Here is a 12,924-nt window from a genome sequence, read left to right as displayed (position 1 = left end):
GACAAAGTCAGGTATAGAGCAGGATCCGGCTAGCGCCGCTAAAAATCACACCCAGTGTGAAGTGGGCGGTGTGGTCACAGTGGTCATCACAGTGATGGAAGTGATTCACTTAAAAAAAAAACATGAATGTGTTTTTTTTAAGTGCATAGTCCAATTTATAGGGCTATGCACATGTGTCATGTGTTTCTAGCCAATCACAGTCCTGAATAGAGTTATGGTGGCCAATCACGGTGCAGGGTTAGGGGGGTACAATGGTGGCCAATCACAGCGCAGGGTTGGGGGGGTGCAATTGGGTCGATGTCCAAACCTCACATATAGGGGCGGTTGCACCGCCCAAAAAAATTCACACCCAGTGTGAAGTGAGCGGTGATATTTATGAGTTATTAATTTCATCATGCATCTCGGTAGCCAATCACAGCACGTCCTGCGAAGTGACGTGCTTACATTTTTTACATTATTATTAATTTCATCATGCGTCTCGCTAGCCAATCACAGCGCGTCTGCGAAGTTTGAAGTTAATTTCATCATGTGTCTCGCTAGCCAATCACAGCACGTCCTGCAAAGCTTAGCCTATGGGCGTGTTTTCCACAGCATGGCGTCACAACGAAAGACAAATTTTCACGACGGAAAGAAAAACTTTCACCACGGATGGGTCCTAAACCCTCTTATAGGAGCGGTTGCACCGCTCAAAAAGAGAATAAAAAAATCACACCGCGAATCTCTGATGTCATGTTGATGATGACATCATACTGATGATGTCAGTCTTGCCCAAATATGGACGGACGGCAGGGACAGTGGATCTGAGATGAACAATTCGCAAAATGTGAAAATGATTCTCACGCCAAAAGAAAACCACAAAATGTGAAAAGAAAAACCCAGCGTTATTTTTCAAAACTGCCACTTTCTCTCAAGTGTGTAGACCCCAGTTTACAATCAAGTATCAAACTCTACAATAGAACAATGGCATTTTTTTACTGCAGCATTTGCTATACAGCAGTGGTGGAAGAAGTACTCAGATATTTTAGTAGCAATACCACAATATTAAAATACTCTGTTACAAGTCAATGGCCTGTGTTCAAAATGTTACTTGAGTAAAAGTACATAAGTATGGGCATCAAAATATACTTAAAGTACCAAAAGCAAAAGTACTAAAATGTTTGAAAATAGTAGTTGTAGATCGGCTATTTTCAAATAGCCTATGTATAAAATAGGGCTAAAGTGGTTAATGTAAGTTTCATAATGTAATAATGTATATCTGCAAAGTAACTAAAGTTGTCAAATAATTGTAGTTGAGTAAAAGTACAATATGTGCCTCTGAGATGTAGTGGAGAAGAAGTAAAAGTATTGTAAATTGTAAATACTCCAGTAAAGTAAAAGTACTTAAAACAATTGTAGTGGAGTAAAAGTACAATATTTGCCTCTGAAATGTAGTGGACTACTCCACTACATTTCAGTAAAATTACTGAAAAGTGGAAATACCCCAGTAAAGTAAAAATACCTCAAATGTGTACCTAAGTAAATGTACTTAGTTACTTTACACAACTGCTTCTTTCCCCTTGCTCGGTTGTACAATGTCGTCTTGTAAACACTCTCTACTCCAGCCTAAGAGCATCCTCCATGGAGGAACACTGCACAACGGATAATGTATTATGTTGTACTAGTGTCTTTTATTAATCATAATGGCTGTCACTTCCCAGCCAGGGCTAAACTTCTTTAGACATACATTTGTCAATGTATGTCAATGTGTCACTATGTGCATGCGTTGTTATTTTGGAGCTCTTTATGTAAGGCATAAACAATTTAACCCATTAAGACCTGGAACTGTGTCATTTTTAGATTTGAGCTAAAAAGGATTATTTTACACTTTGGGCTATTCAAAAATAGCAGATCTACAAGCTCATAGCGCGGCACCGAGTGCCGCGCTACGAGCTTGTAGATCTGCTATTTTTGAAAATTCGTGAAAATGTGTGCAAATCTTTGAATATATATATATATTTAAAGCGAACATTTTTAACTAAAATCTTTGCTTCTGGGGGGTCCCTGGAACAAAATATTTTGATGGGGGTCCGCGGCCAAATACATATAATTTTGGGGGTCCTTGACATGAAAAAGATTGAGAACCACTGACATAGACACATATGTTTTTCAGAAAACTGTTGGGATTTAGGAGACATGTAGAACCGGCTTCAGGTCTCAATGGGTTAAAATGTGTGTGTGGCAGCAAATGTCTGTCAACATTCATTCCTCTACTTGCTGTATAGAAAAGGCAGAGAAGCCTGTGGCATATGATTTATTCAAATCATTTCTCGTTACCTCTGGGACCTCAGTCTCTACACTGTAAAATCCTCTGTGTCAATGTAACTGTGAGAGTGAACAAATGGGGGGCCCGGATTTGTTCACCGTCTGTCTGGGTTACAGACCTGTGAGGGTCCATTGAGTTCCTAACTATCAATCATTTACCTGGAGGACCCAGTGGAGCCCCCTTTAAGGGGTAGAGTAGTTCACCCCCAAAATGACTTTTTTCCTATTGATTCTAGTCTCCCATCAATAATTTGATGACCGGCAGCGGTTCCGGTAGGAGTCTCCTATCGGAACCGCTGCCTACCGGTCCACTGGTCATCAAATTATTGGCTTTAAAAAAAAAATGTATCCATGAATTCAAGTCTCCATGGGGTGACTAATCGATAGAAAAAAAGTATTTCTTTGGGTGAACTATTCTAGTCTGGCATGGCCAGACTAGGGCAATTTTTTTTTTCAATGGCAGATTCGTCTGGAACCAGGCTAGAACTATCCCTTTAACACATTCCCTGCCAGAGGTTTTTTTTTTATTCCCACCCAGTGCCAGCATTTTAAAAGATTTTTTAACCTTTTTAAACCATTTTTTTAAGTAGACACAAAATATTTTGCAATCAAATAGGCTATCTACAAACTTATAACCCGTCGCAGATAGCCTATTTTTGGTTGTTAAGCATTTTTAAGATTAAAGAATATTTGAAGTGGGCAAACTAGCTAACTAACAATAAAAGTTCAATTTTCCATAAAACCCTAAAAGCAAAGGTTCAAGCCACAATCTGCTATTTCTTCAACTGGTGAGCTGTATGGCTACCAAAACATCATGCTTTTACATAATTGTACCAATGGTTTGTTTTATGAAGACAAATGCACGTTGCTACAGGTGTAACAGAGCAGCGTACAAATCTCGTCAACTCCTTACTTTCAAATAATTTCAGAGAATTAGACCTGTAGTGTAATCGATACCATGTCTTTCGTTTGTCGTTTTAACAACTTAAACCCTACTATATTGACCGGGGTCCGTCAGGAGTCTCTACTTGGGGCCCCCCTCCTTTTCCCCCCTCTAAACTAGTGGTTCCCAAACCTTTTAGCTCAATTTTCACTACTTCTTAAATGTTTATTTTACTTTTATTTATGGAATTTCTTTGATTTCTTTAAAATGTATGAAATTCTCTGGAAATGTTTAAATGTTTGACATTATTTTTCAGAAATGTTTAGAAATGATAATAAATAAATAAATGAGCTATGAGCTTGTAGACCTGCTATTTTTGAATAGCCAAAGAAATCTTAAAATGACACGGATAATGCTTTTGCGGTCTTAAAGGGTAAAATCCATGTAAACTAACTGTCTCTCTCCCTCTCTCTCTCTCCCTCCCTCTCTGGCCAACGCAGGCATGGTAGCAGAGCAGTTTCTGAACAGCACGGCCACTCAGCTGACGTACCACGGCCTGTGTGAGCTCACGTCCACGGTACAGGAAGGGGAACTCTGCGTTTTCTTCAGGAATAACCACTTCAGCACCATGATCAAATACAAGGTAAAAAAAAAAGCGACCATAACACAGGTCGTCGAGGTTTACATATAAATAATAAAGAGACAGAGTTCTCAGTCTGTGTCGTCCATATGAATGCGTCAGCTTAACCCTTGAAGGCCGGGAAGGGAACGCATCTGTGTCATTTTAAGATTTCTTTGGCTATTAATAAATAGCAGATCTACAAGCTCATAGCGCGGCACCGAGTGCCGCGCTATGAGCTTGTAGATCTGCTATTTTTAGAAAAATCCTGAACATTTTTGCAAATCTTTTATATACATTTTTAACTCAAATCTTTGCTTCTGGGGGAACAAAATATTTTTAGATGGGAGGGGGTCCGCGGTCAAATATATATTATTTTGCGGGTCCTTGACACGTTTGAAAACCATTGATAATATAGCAACATAAGTAAAAAATAAGAAAATAAAAAACCTTGTTGTTGTAAAATCCCCAGAAGCAAAGATTTGAGTTAAAAACTTTCGCTTTAAAAAAGTATATATATATTCAAACTGAAGATTTGCAGACATTTTCACAATTAAAAAAAAAAAATAGCAGATCTACAAGCTTGTAGATCTGCTATTTTTGAATAGCCAAAGAAATCTTAAAATGACACAGATGCGTTCCCGGTCTTAAAGGGTTAAATAGACTGTGATATGTCATACATCCCCCCTAGTGGATGCCACGAGTCTTGCAGCCTACTATCTGTTCGCAAGGTTCATTCCTGGTCACGTAACGTTAAATGTGTTTTGCTAGCCTATGAACCAGGTCAATCTGGAATATGAATTGCGTTTCTCTGGAAGTAAGCGTACACATAGTGAGACTTTCTTTAGCATAGTTTATAAATGGTTTTGAAAGTAACTTTCAAAACCATTTATAAATGGTTCTGACACCACGGTTATGGTTGCGCCAGGGGAGCGGTCTGTGGATTCGTCTATATGCTAATAAACGAGTAACGTCATTTCCTTTGTTAGCCCACCCCTCTTTTTGGCCGAATTCACACCATGACCGGAATTCAGCTTTTCATGTTCTGAGAAAGCAGCACGGAAAGCCTTATAGGCCTCCCCCCACCACCAGTTTATTTTGTTAAAAAGTTCACCACTTCTTCAAAAAGTTAATATAGATGGTGTCAGGTCAAAAAAAGGCTGTATTCCTTCTGCTGCATCGATCTCCAGCACTAACTGCCACAGGACATGAGCTTCCCTTATCGGTGCAGCAAAGGACACACCTTTCCTGTTATCTGCAGCACCGGAAGCTGGACCTGTACTGTGGTTGCGTTTAACCCATTAAGACTGTGTAATTTTTTGATTTCTTTGGCTATTCAAAAATAGCGGATATACAAGCTCGTAGCGCGGCACTCGAGCTTGTAGATCTGCTATTTTTGAAAAATCGTGAAAATGTGCGCACATCTTTGAATATCGGTGTATTTTTTTAAAGCGAACATTTGTAACTCAAATCTTTGCTCCTTGGGGGGATTCTACACATGTCTTCTAAATCCTAACAGTTTTCTGAAAAACGTATGTTGATATAATATCAGTGGTGCTCAAACCTTCTAATGTCAAGGTATATGTATTTGGCCACGGACCCCCATCTCAAAATATTTAGTTCCGGGGACTCCCATGAAGCAAAGATTTGAGTTACAAATGTTCCCTTTAAAAAATATATATACATTCAAATAAATCGATTTTTCCCAAAAATAGCAGATCTACAAGCTCATAGCGTGGCACTCGGTGCCGCGCTATGAGCTTGTAGATCTGCTATTTTTGAATAGCCAAACGTCACACAGATGTGTTCCCGGGCTTAATGGGTTAATTTCTGAACAGTAGAGTGTGCTTGCCAAAGTAAGCAAGCTGTGTCTACTAGCACCCTTAGATAAAGTACCAGAGTATCCAAGACCCCTAGCACAGTAGTTCAAAATGTGCCAAATTGATATGCACTTGCCCACGGACCCCCCCCCCCCCCCCCCATCTGTAATGGTTGTGTTTAAAATCGAAATTTTGTCAAAACACTTTCAAGATGTTTCGAAAATGTTCCAAAAATAGCAGATGTACAAGCTCACAGTGCGGCACAAAGTCACGTGCTGTGAGCTTGTATGTCTATTTTTGAATAGCCAAGGTAACAAGTTTTGCTGGGGACCCCCTGGAACCGCTCCAAGGACCCCCTGGGGGTCCCCGGACCCCACTTGGAGAACCGCTGCCCTAGTAATCATTTATTTGCAGACATTTATGATATCTCACACACACACACACACACACACACACACACAAAAGAGCTGGGTGTGTACGTTAGCGTTTCCTGGTTTTAGCCACTAAAGCTCATTTTATACTTTTAGCTCATTTGAAAATGTTTTTAATTTTTCGGGGAAATAGATGTGAATTATACAACATAATTGATGTCATCACAGTATCGTCTCACAGTATGTCCAAAACTGGTACTACTACAGGATTCAAATTCAAAAACAGCAAAAGCAGCAGATCTACAAGCTCAAAACGTGTCGCTTCGCGCCACATTTCGAGCTTGCAGATCTGCTACTTTTGATGGTTTCGTCTGACGCTGTAGTATGATCAAGTAGGGCGTTCATTTACGGTAAAAAAAAAACACAAACAGTAAAAATATGCAAATAAGAGATTTCTGCCCCACAGCAACAATATGATATTTGCCACAATATTGATATGGAAGTATTTGGTCAAAAAATATATTTGTGTGTGTGTGTGTTACAGGGCCAGCTGTACCTCCTGGTGACCGACCAGGGCTTCCTGACGGAGGAGAAGGTGGTGTGGGAGAGCCTCCACAACGTGGACGGAGACGGCAACTTCTGCGACTCTGAGTTCCGCCTGCGGCCTCCCTCCGACCCGGAGACGGTGTACCGAGGCCAGCAGGACCAGATCGACCAGGTCTGAATATTTATGGTCACACAGACACAAGCCTGACTCATGTCAAGGATCCCCAAATTGATGTGTTGATTTGATTTGGCTGCGGACCCCCCATCATCTCAAAAATATTTTGTGCCAGGGACCTCCCAGAAGCAAAGATTTGAGTTAAAAATGTTCGCTTTAAGAAAATATATATATTACACAAAAATAGCAGATTTGTGCCGCGCTATGAGCTTCTTGATCTGCTTTTTTTGAATTGCTAAAGTATAAAATAATAGTTAAAGTGGTTAAAATGATTGTGACGCTATATTAACCCATTGAGACCTGAAGCCGATTCTACATGTCTCCTAAATCTCAACAGTTTTCTGAAAAATCGTATGTTTCTATATCAGTGGTGTTCAATCTTTTTCATGTCAAGGACCCCCAAAATTATATGTATTTGGCCGCGGACCCCCATCAAAATATTTTGTTCCAGGGACCCCCCAGAAGCAAAGATTTGAGTTAAAAACGGTTCGCTTTTAAAAATATATATATTCAAAGATTTGCACACATTTTCACGATTTTTCAAAAATAGCAGATCTACAAGCTCGTAGCGCGGCACTCGGTGCCGTGCTATGAGCTTGTATATCTGCTATTTTTGAATAGCCCAAAGTGTAAAATAATGCTTTTTAGCTCAAATCTAAAAATGACACAGTTCCAGGTCTTAATGGGTTAACTAATTTTGCTGGGGACCCCCTGGAACACGTTAGCCTGTGGCATGGCCAGACCAATATCACTGTGTTGATATTAGTCAGGAACTTCGGTGTGGAAGATTCATTTCTAAGGGGCTTTTTCAACGCCTAAAACTGGATGCTAAAACCTTGCGTCGCCAAAGCCTGCTCAATCCCGATTGGTCAATAATACTCAGACTTGCGAATTGGACTACACACAGAAACCAGAACACCCCCGACACCAAAGACCTTATCCCTCACCTACAGAATCTGCACACATCTGATTATAGACATTACACTTACAGTATACGGACATTGTTAGTTGTGTTGTCCTGTGTACAGGTCCTGTGTACATCATAATACTACTTCACACACCCCTCGGCTGTCAAAGGTAGTACGGGAAGTATTCTCAATAATAGATGTGTACAAGCTCCTTGTACCAGCATCGTTCATACACACGCACGCGCACGCACGCGCGCGCGCAGTGTGGGGTAGAGCAGTAGTTTTCAAACTTTTTCGTGGCAAGGACCCCCAAATTGATATATATCTGGCCGCGGACCCTCATCTGAAAATATTTATGTAAAGAAAAGGTTTCCAAACATTTTCGATATTTTTTTCGATAAGCTTGTAGATCTTTAAAACAAGATGTGTTATACTTTTCGGAATAATTAAAAAGAAAGAACGAAATCTTAGTACTTTTACTTTGGTTCTGTAAATATATTTTGAAGCCAATACTAACGTACGTTTTACACAAGTGAAATGTTGAATACAGGCTAGTTGTACTTAAAGTAAAAAAAAACTGCTCAGACATCAGAGATGCAGGACTCCTCAGTTCTCGGTCGCCACGACTGATTCCAGGCATTTGGATTCCATTGAAGTGTTCAATGGAGTCATGTCCTGCACAGAAAGTAGCCTCTCTGGCAGCTTGCAGCGCGTTGTAGATAGGCTACTTCCAGTCATTCGAAACTTTAACCCATTAAGACCGGGAACGCATCTGTGTAACCACTTAAAACATTATTTTATATTTATTTTTTGTACGTGAACATTTGTGGAAATCTTTGAATATATATGTTTTAAAGCGAACATTTTTTTTTCAAATCTTTGCTTCGTGGGGTCCCTGGAACAACATATTTGGAGATGGGGGTCCGCGGCCAAAATACATATCATTTTGGGGTTCCTTGACATGAAAACGTATGAGAACCACTGATATATATAGATTTTTTTTTTTTTAAACTGTTTAGACGACATTTGTAAAAAAAAAAAACACGATTTAAAAAAAATTGCAGATATACAAGCTCATAGCTATGAGCTTGTATATCTGCTATTTTTGAATAGCCAAAGAAATCTATAAAATGACAGAGATGCGTTCCCGGTCTAAATGGGTTAAGATGAAAGAGTATTTGTGGTCAAGCTAGCTGTAGAATGCATGTTCAGAAGCATCTTCCATAAACCTTAATGGTCTCAGATATTAAAGCAAAGGTTAAAGTCTCAATCTGTGGTTAGCAGTATGTAGAACAGCAGGAACATGGGCTTAGAACAATATTACCAAAACATCATCATTTTACATTGTGCTAATTGTTTAGGAAACAGAGCACAATTATGGAGAGGCACCTTTCATGCTGCTTCACAAATCGTAGATTGGGGGACTTGGCCTAAACAAAATGGTGAGATTTTATTTAGCTTTAATCCTTGGACTCTTCAGGAGTACCAGGATTGGTGGTGGCGCCCTCCCGTGGCCGTTCAGGGCACAGCACGGTGCACAAGCCGCTGCTGGTTCTCCATAATGCATGAGACTCACATTCTCCCGTGCATTTCACCGCTCTGCTCTCACAGCTTGTCTGCTCTTTGGCTGGCCCCCCCCTCGTCTAGCCTCGCTTCCACACAAAAACTCTGAAGAGTAGAACTCCGGAAGAGCGTACAAACTGAACCAAATGGACCCGTCTTCGGAGTTGAATCCGTACTAAGGGACTTTGCTGTGTGGTTGCAGAACGCACAAGCGCGCGCGCACACACACAAGCACACGCGCATGCACACACGCAGCAAAACTAAGGCAACGGTATTTCAGGACATGGCTTTTTTTCTCCACAGGCCCGCACTCTCCCTTATGAATAAAACAGTTTATCACAGAAACCAATTAAGTTTAATCTCCCAGTCAGGAGTCATAGTCTGCATAAGATGGTCTAAAGTCAACTTACAAGTTCAGAATAAATGAAGGGCTATATTGCTACCATTTAGTTTAGTAAGGGATAATCCGTTTCCGTGCGCATTTGCTGTATCGGCGTGAGTTTGAAAATGTACACGTGTGAATGAGAAAGCGTTTGCTGATAACACACATCGAAATACACCACGTAAGCAGCCATTACACTGATCAAAGCAGGTGTGCTTTAAAGGTGATGTAACTGATATTTCATATCTATCTATCTATATATATATATATATCTGCTGTCGGAGAGAAACCAGCTAACTCCATAACTTAATTGTTCAGGAAATGACAAAAACAAAACAAAAAGTGGAGTTAGGAGGTTTTGTTCATCATTGATAAGAACAGTTGAATGGACCTCCAAGCTCACAATGAGGATGGAGGTCAAAAGAGGGTTGAGCCTGGAGTCAACAAAAGCTAACTCCACCCCCCTTTGGTGGAGCTGGTTTAGCAGAAAGTTTGAGGAGCCAATGGAGTTAGCTGGTTTTTGTCATATCTATCTTTTTGGGGCGGTGTAACCGCCCCCTATAAGTGAGTTTTGGACACTGACCAATCCTGCACCGTGATTGGCCAATAGTCTACAACGCAGTCTACACCCCTAACCCTTCCATTGTTAATGCAAATCGATACTTTTGCAAAGTCAGCCAATCACATTACAGCTAGTGTCATCACCACTAACTGTAATGTGATTGGCTGACTTTGCAAATTCAGGACTGTGATTGGCTAGCGAAACACATGACACATGTGCAGCCCTATGAATAGCAGTATGGACTTAAAAAAAGATATTAATCCTTTTTTTTAAGTGAGTCATGTTGTGATGACCACACACCGCCCACTTCACACTGGGTGTGATTTTTTTTACCAACACACAGATGTAAAGGGTGTTCAATAGCACTGATTTATGGGGGAAAAAATGCAAAAGTGTCAAAATGGAGTTAGCTGGTTTCTGCCCGACAGCAACGAATATATATCTTTTTCATTTATTTGAAAGTTTTATGTTTAAAAGTTAAAGCTCTATATTTCGATGCTAATCATTGCTATAGAGTAGAAAGGGAGTCTAGTACCAGTGCGCCTCAGCCTGATGCGGCTAGTCCGGTGCGTCACAGGAGCAGGGACAACAACAGTTGCAGAAGAGATTGACACTATGAGCAGCTTGGACAGGTAAAGCCTTTTTATTCAGGTGCTAGTACAATAAGGAATGACTGACCTTTTGATCTTTCTATCTTCCTCTGAGTCATCAATGATGTCATCAATGATGTCATCGATCAATGATGACTCTGAGGTCACCATGACACAGAGGAAGATGGAAACGTCAGTCATTCTTTATTTGAGGCTTACATGAGGCTTTGTATCCGTTTTCTCCATACATGGGCATGGTCACTTTGTCCCCCGGCCCCAGCCAAAAAAGTCTGTCCCCCTTTCGTCATAGAAGGGACATACAGTAGAAGGGACACACGTCATGCGAAGCCCGGTCATTCAGATTTCAACCACTAGGGGTCTGGCAGTACCAGGTCTCCTGGTTCCCTTGTTGTACTAGCAGCACCTGAATAGAAAGGCTTTACCTGTCCAAGCTGCTCCAGTGGCATTGTTATAGAGCAGTGGTTCTCCGACAGTGGTCCGGGGACCACCAGTGGTCCTTGAGGGGGTTCCAGGGGGTCCCCAGCTAAATGATAGATATTTAGGAAGCAAATGGTCCCTTATCAAAATAATAATACACTTTATTTATATAGCACCTTTCATGACATAAATGCAGCTCAAACTGCTTTACAAAACAGGGTCTTATGTGTCTGTAACTCAGAGAGTGTACAAATGGAACCAAATGGACCCCAACGGGTCCATTTGGTTCCATTTGTACACTCTCAGAGTTAAATTAACATTGATTTTACAATATAAATTGGGGTCCCAGAGATAGAAATGCCATTAAATGGAGGTCCGTAGCCCTAATGCATGTCAAACTGGGGTTCCTCGAAATTAAAATGTTTTTTCAGAATCACTGCTAGAGCCGTAAAAGTCTTCTTTTATGGGGGTCCCTGGTATATCTTTTCAAATGGGGGTCCGTAGGCTAATAAGTGTCAATTTGGGGGTCCTTGACATGAAAAGGGTTGGGGAAAAAAGTGTTTGTTGTGTAACAGGGTCTCTCCATCTCTCCAGCTCTTCAGTAAACACAAAGTACATGTTCAGGTCGGGATACCAATTTGATCCAATCAGGAGAGAGAACCCCACAAACATATCAGTTTTATAGTGTTCCGAGTTCCAATTGTGTCTGCTGACTCTGCTCGTGTTTTTTGTTTGTTTCATCACCTCCCTATTTCACTTGCTTTCCTGTTATCCTATGTGTGACTGGACAAAATCGGTATCCCGACGTGAACATGTATTTTCTTCTTTTTCTTCTTTTACTAAAGAGCTGGAGAGGTGGGGAGACTCCTGTTACAGAACAGACACTCTATAGCAGGGGTCTTCAACAGGGGGTCTGTGACCCCTCGGGGGTCCTCAGAGTTACTACAGGGGGTCCGCCAAATCTTTGTGTGATGTGATTATTTTGAACCCTAGCATTCCCTTTTTCTGAGGAGAACTTTAGCCAAAAATAGCAATCTACAAGCGCGAGGCGTTGTGAGCTTGTAGATCGGCTATTTTTGGCAAAGAGGTATAGGTGTAGAGGGGAAAAAAGAGCAGACCAAGTAAACAAAAAAAGTTCAATCTAAAACACAATTTTATACAATATGTAGTGGGGGGGAGCGGGGTCCCTGCTTCATCTCTCTCTCAACTAGGGGAACCTTGACCTGACAACGTTGAAGACCCTTGCTCTATAGCATTGGTTCTCAAAGTGGGGGTTACCAGGGGGTCCCCGGAAAAATGTGTTTATGTAGCGTCACAATCATTTAAACCACTTTTTTTAAAAGATTTTTTTTGGGGCTTTCTTATGCCTTTATCAGAGAGGGATATGGAAAGTAGGCTGACAGGAAATGGGGAGAGAGATGGGGGGGGGGGGTGACACGCAGCAAAGGCCGTCGGGAACGGGAGTCGAACCCGCGACACTCTGTCAGGCTGGCATTGCAGCCTATAGGGTGCCTGGACGGCCACGCTGCGACCCAGGCCACTTTTTAACCACTTTAACCATATTTTATCATTTGGCTATTCAAAAATAGCAGATTTTCGCCGCACGAAAAATCTTGAAACTTTCGACAAATCTCTGAATATATATTATATTTTAAGCAAGTTAAACATTTTTTAACTCAAATCTTTGCTTCGGGAGGTCCCTGGCACAAGATATTTTTTAGATGGGGGTCGGCAGCCAAATACATATCATTTTGGCGGGGTCCTTG

The 12,924-nt window shown here is 41.0% G+C and overlaps 1 protein-coding gene across 2 annotated transcripts in view; it reads left to right on the top strand.

Moving 5' to 3' along the window:
- LOC311050831 (uncharacterized protein) overlaps positions 1–12,924 on the top strand; it is a 53,025-nt gene that overhangs the window by 28,296 nt on the left and 11,805 nt on the right. For both annotated transcript variants that reach the window (XM_084064997.1, XM_084064996.1), the window contains exons 6-7: positions 3,685–3,827; positions 6,539–6,712. In XM_084064997.1, the coding sequence (XP_083921123.1) occupies positions 3,685–3,827; positions 6,539–6,712 (317 nt within the window). The remainder of the gene's footprint in view (positions 1–3,684; positions 3,828–6,538; positions 6,713–12,924) is intronic.

This window comes from Gymnoscopelus microlampas (genome assembly GCF_963454915.1).
Source record: "Gymnoscopelus microlampas genome assembly, chromosome: 1".
NCBI lineage: Eukaryota > Metazoa > Chordata > Actinopteri > Myctophiformes > Myctophidae > Gymnoscopelus > Gymnoscopelus microlampas.
The sequence above is the reverse complement of the archived record's forward strand: the minus strand, read 5'-3'. Positions and strand labels throughout refer to the sequence as shown.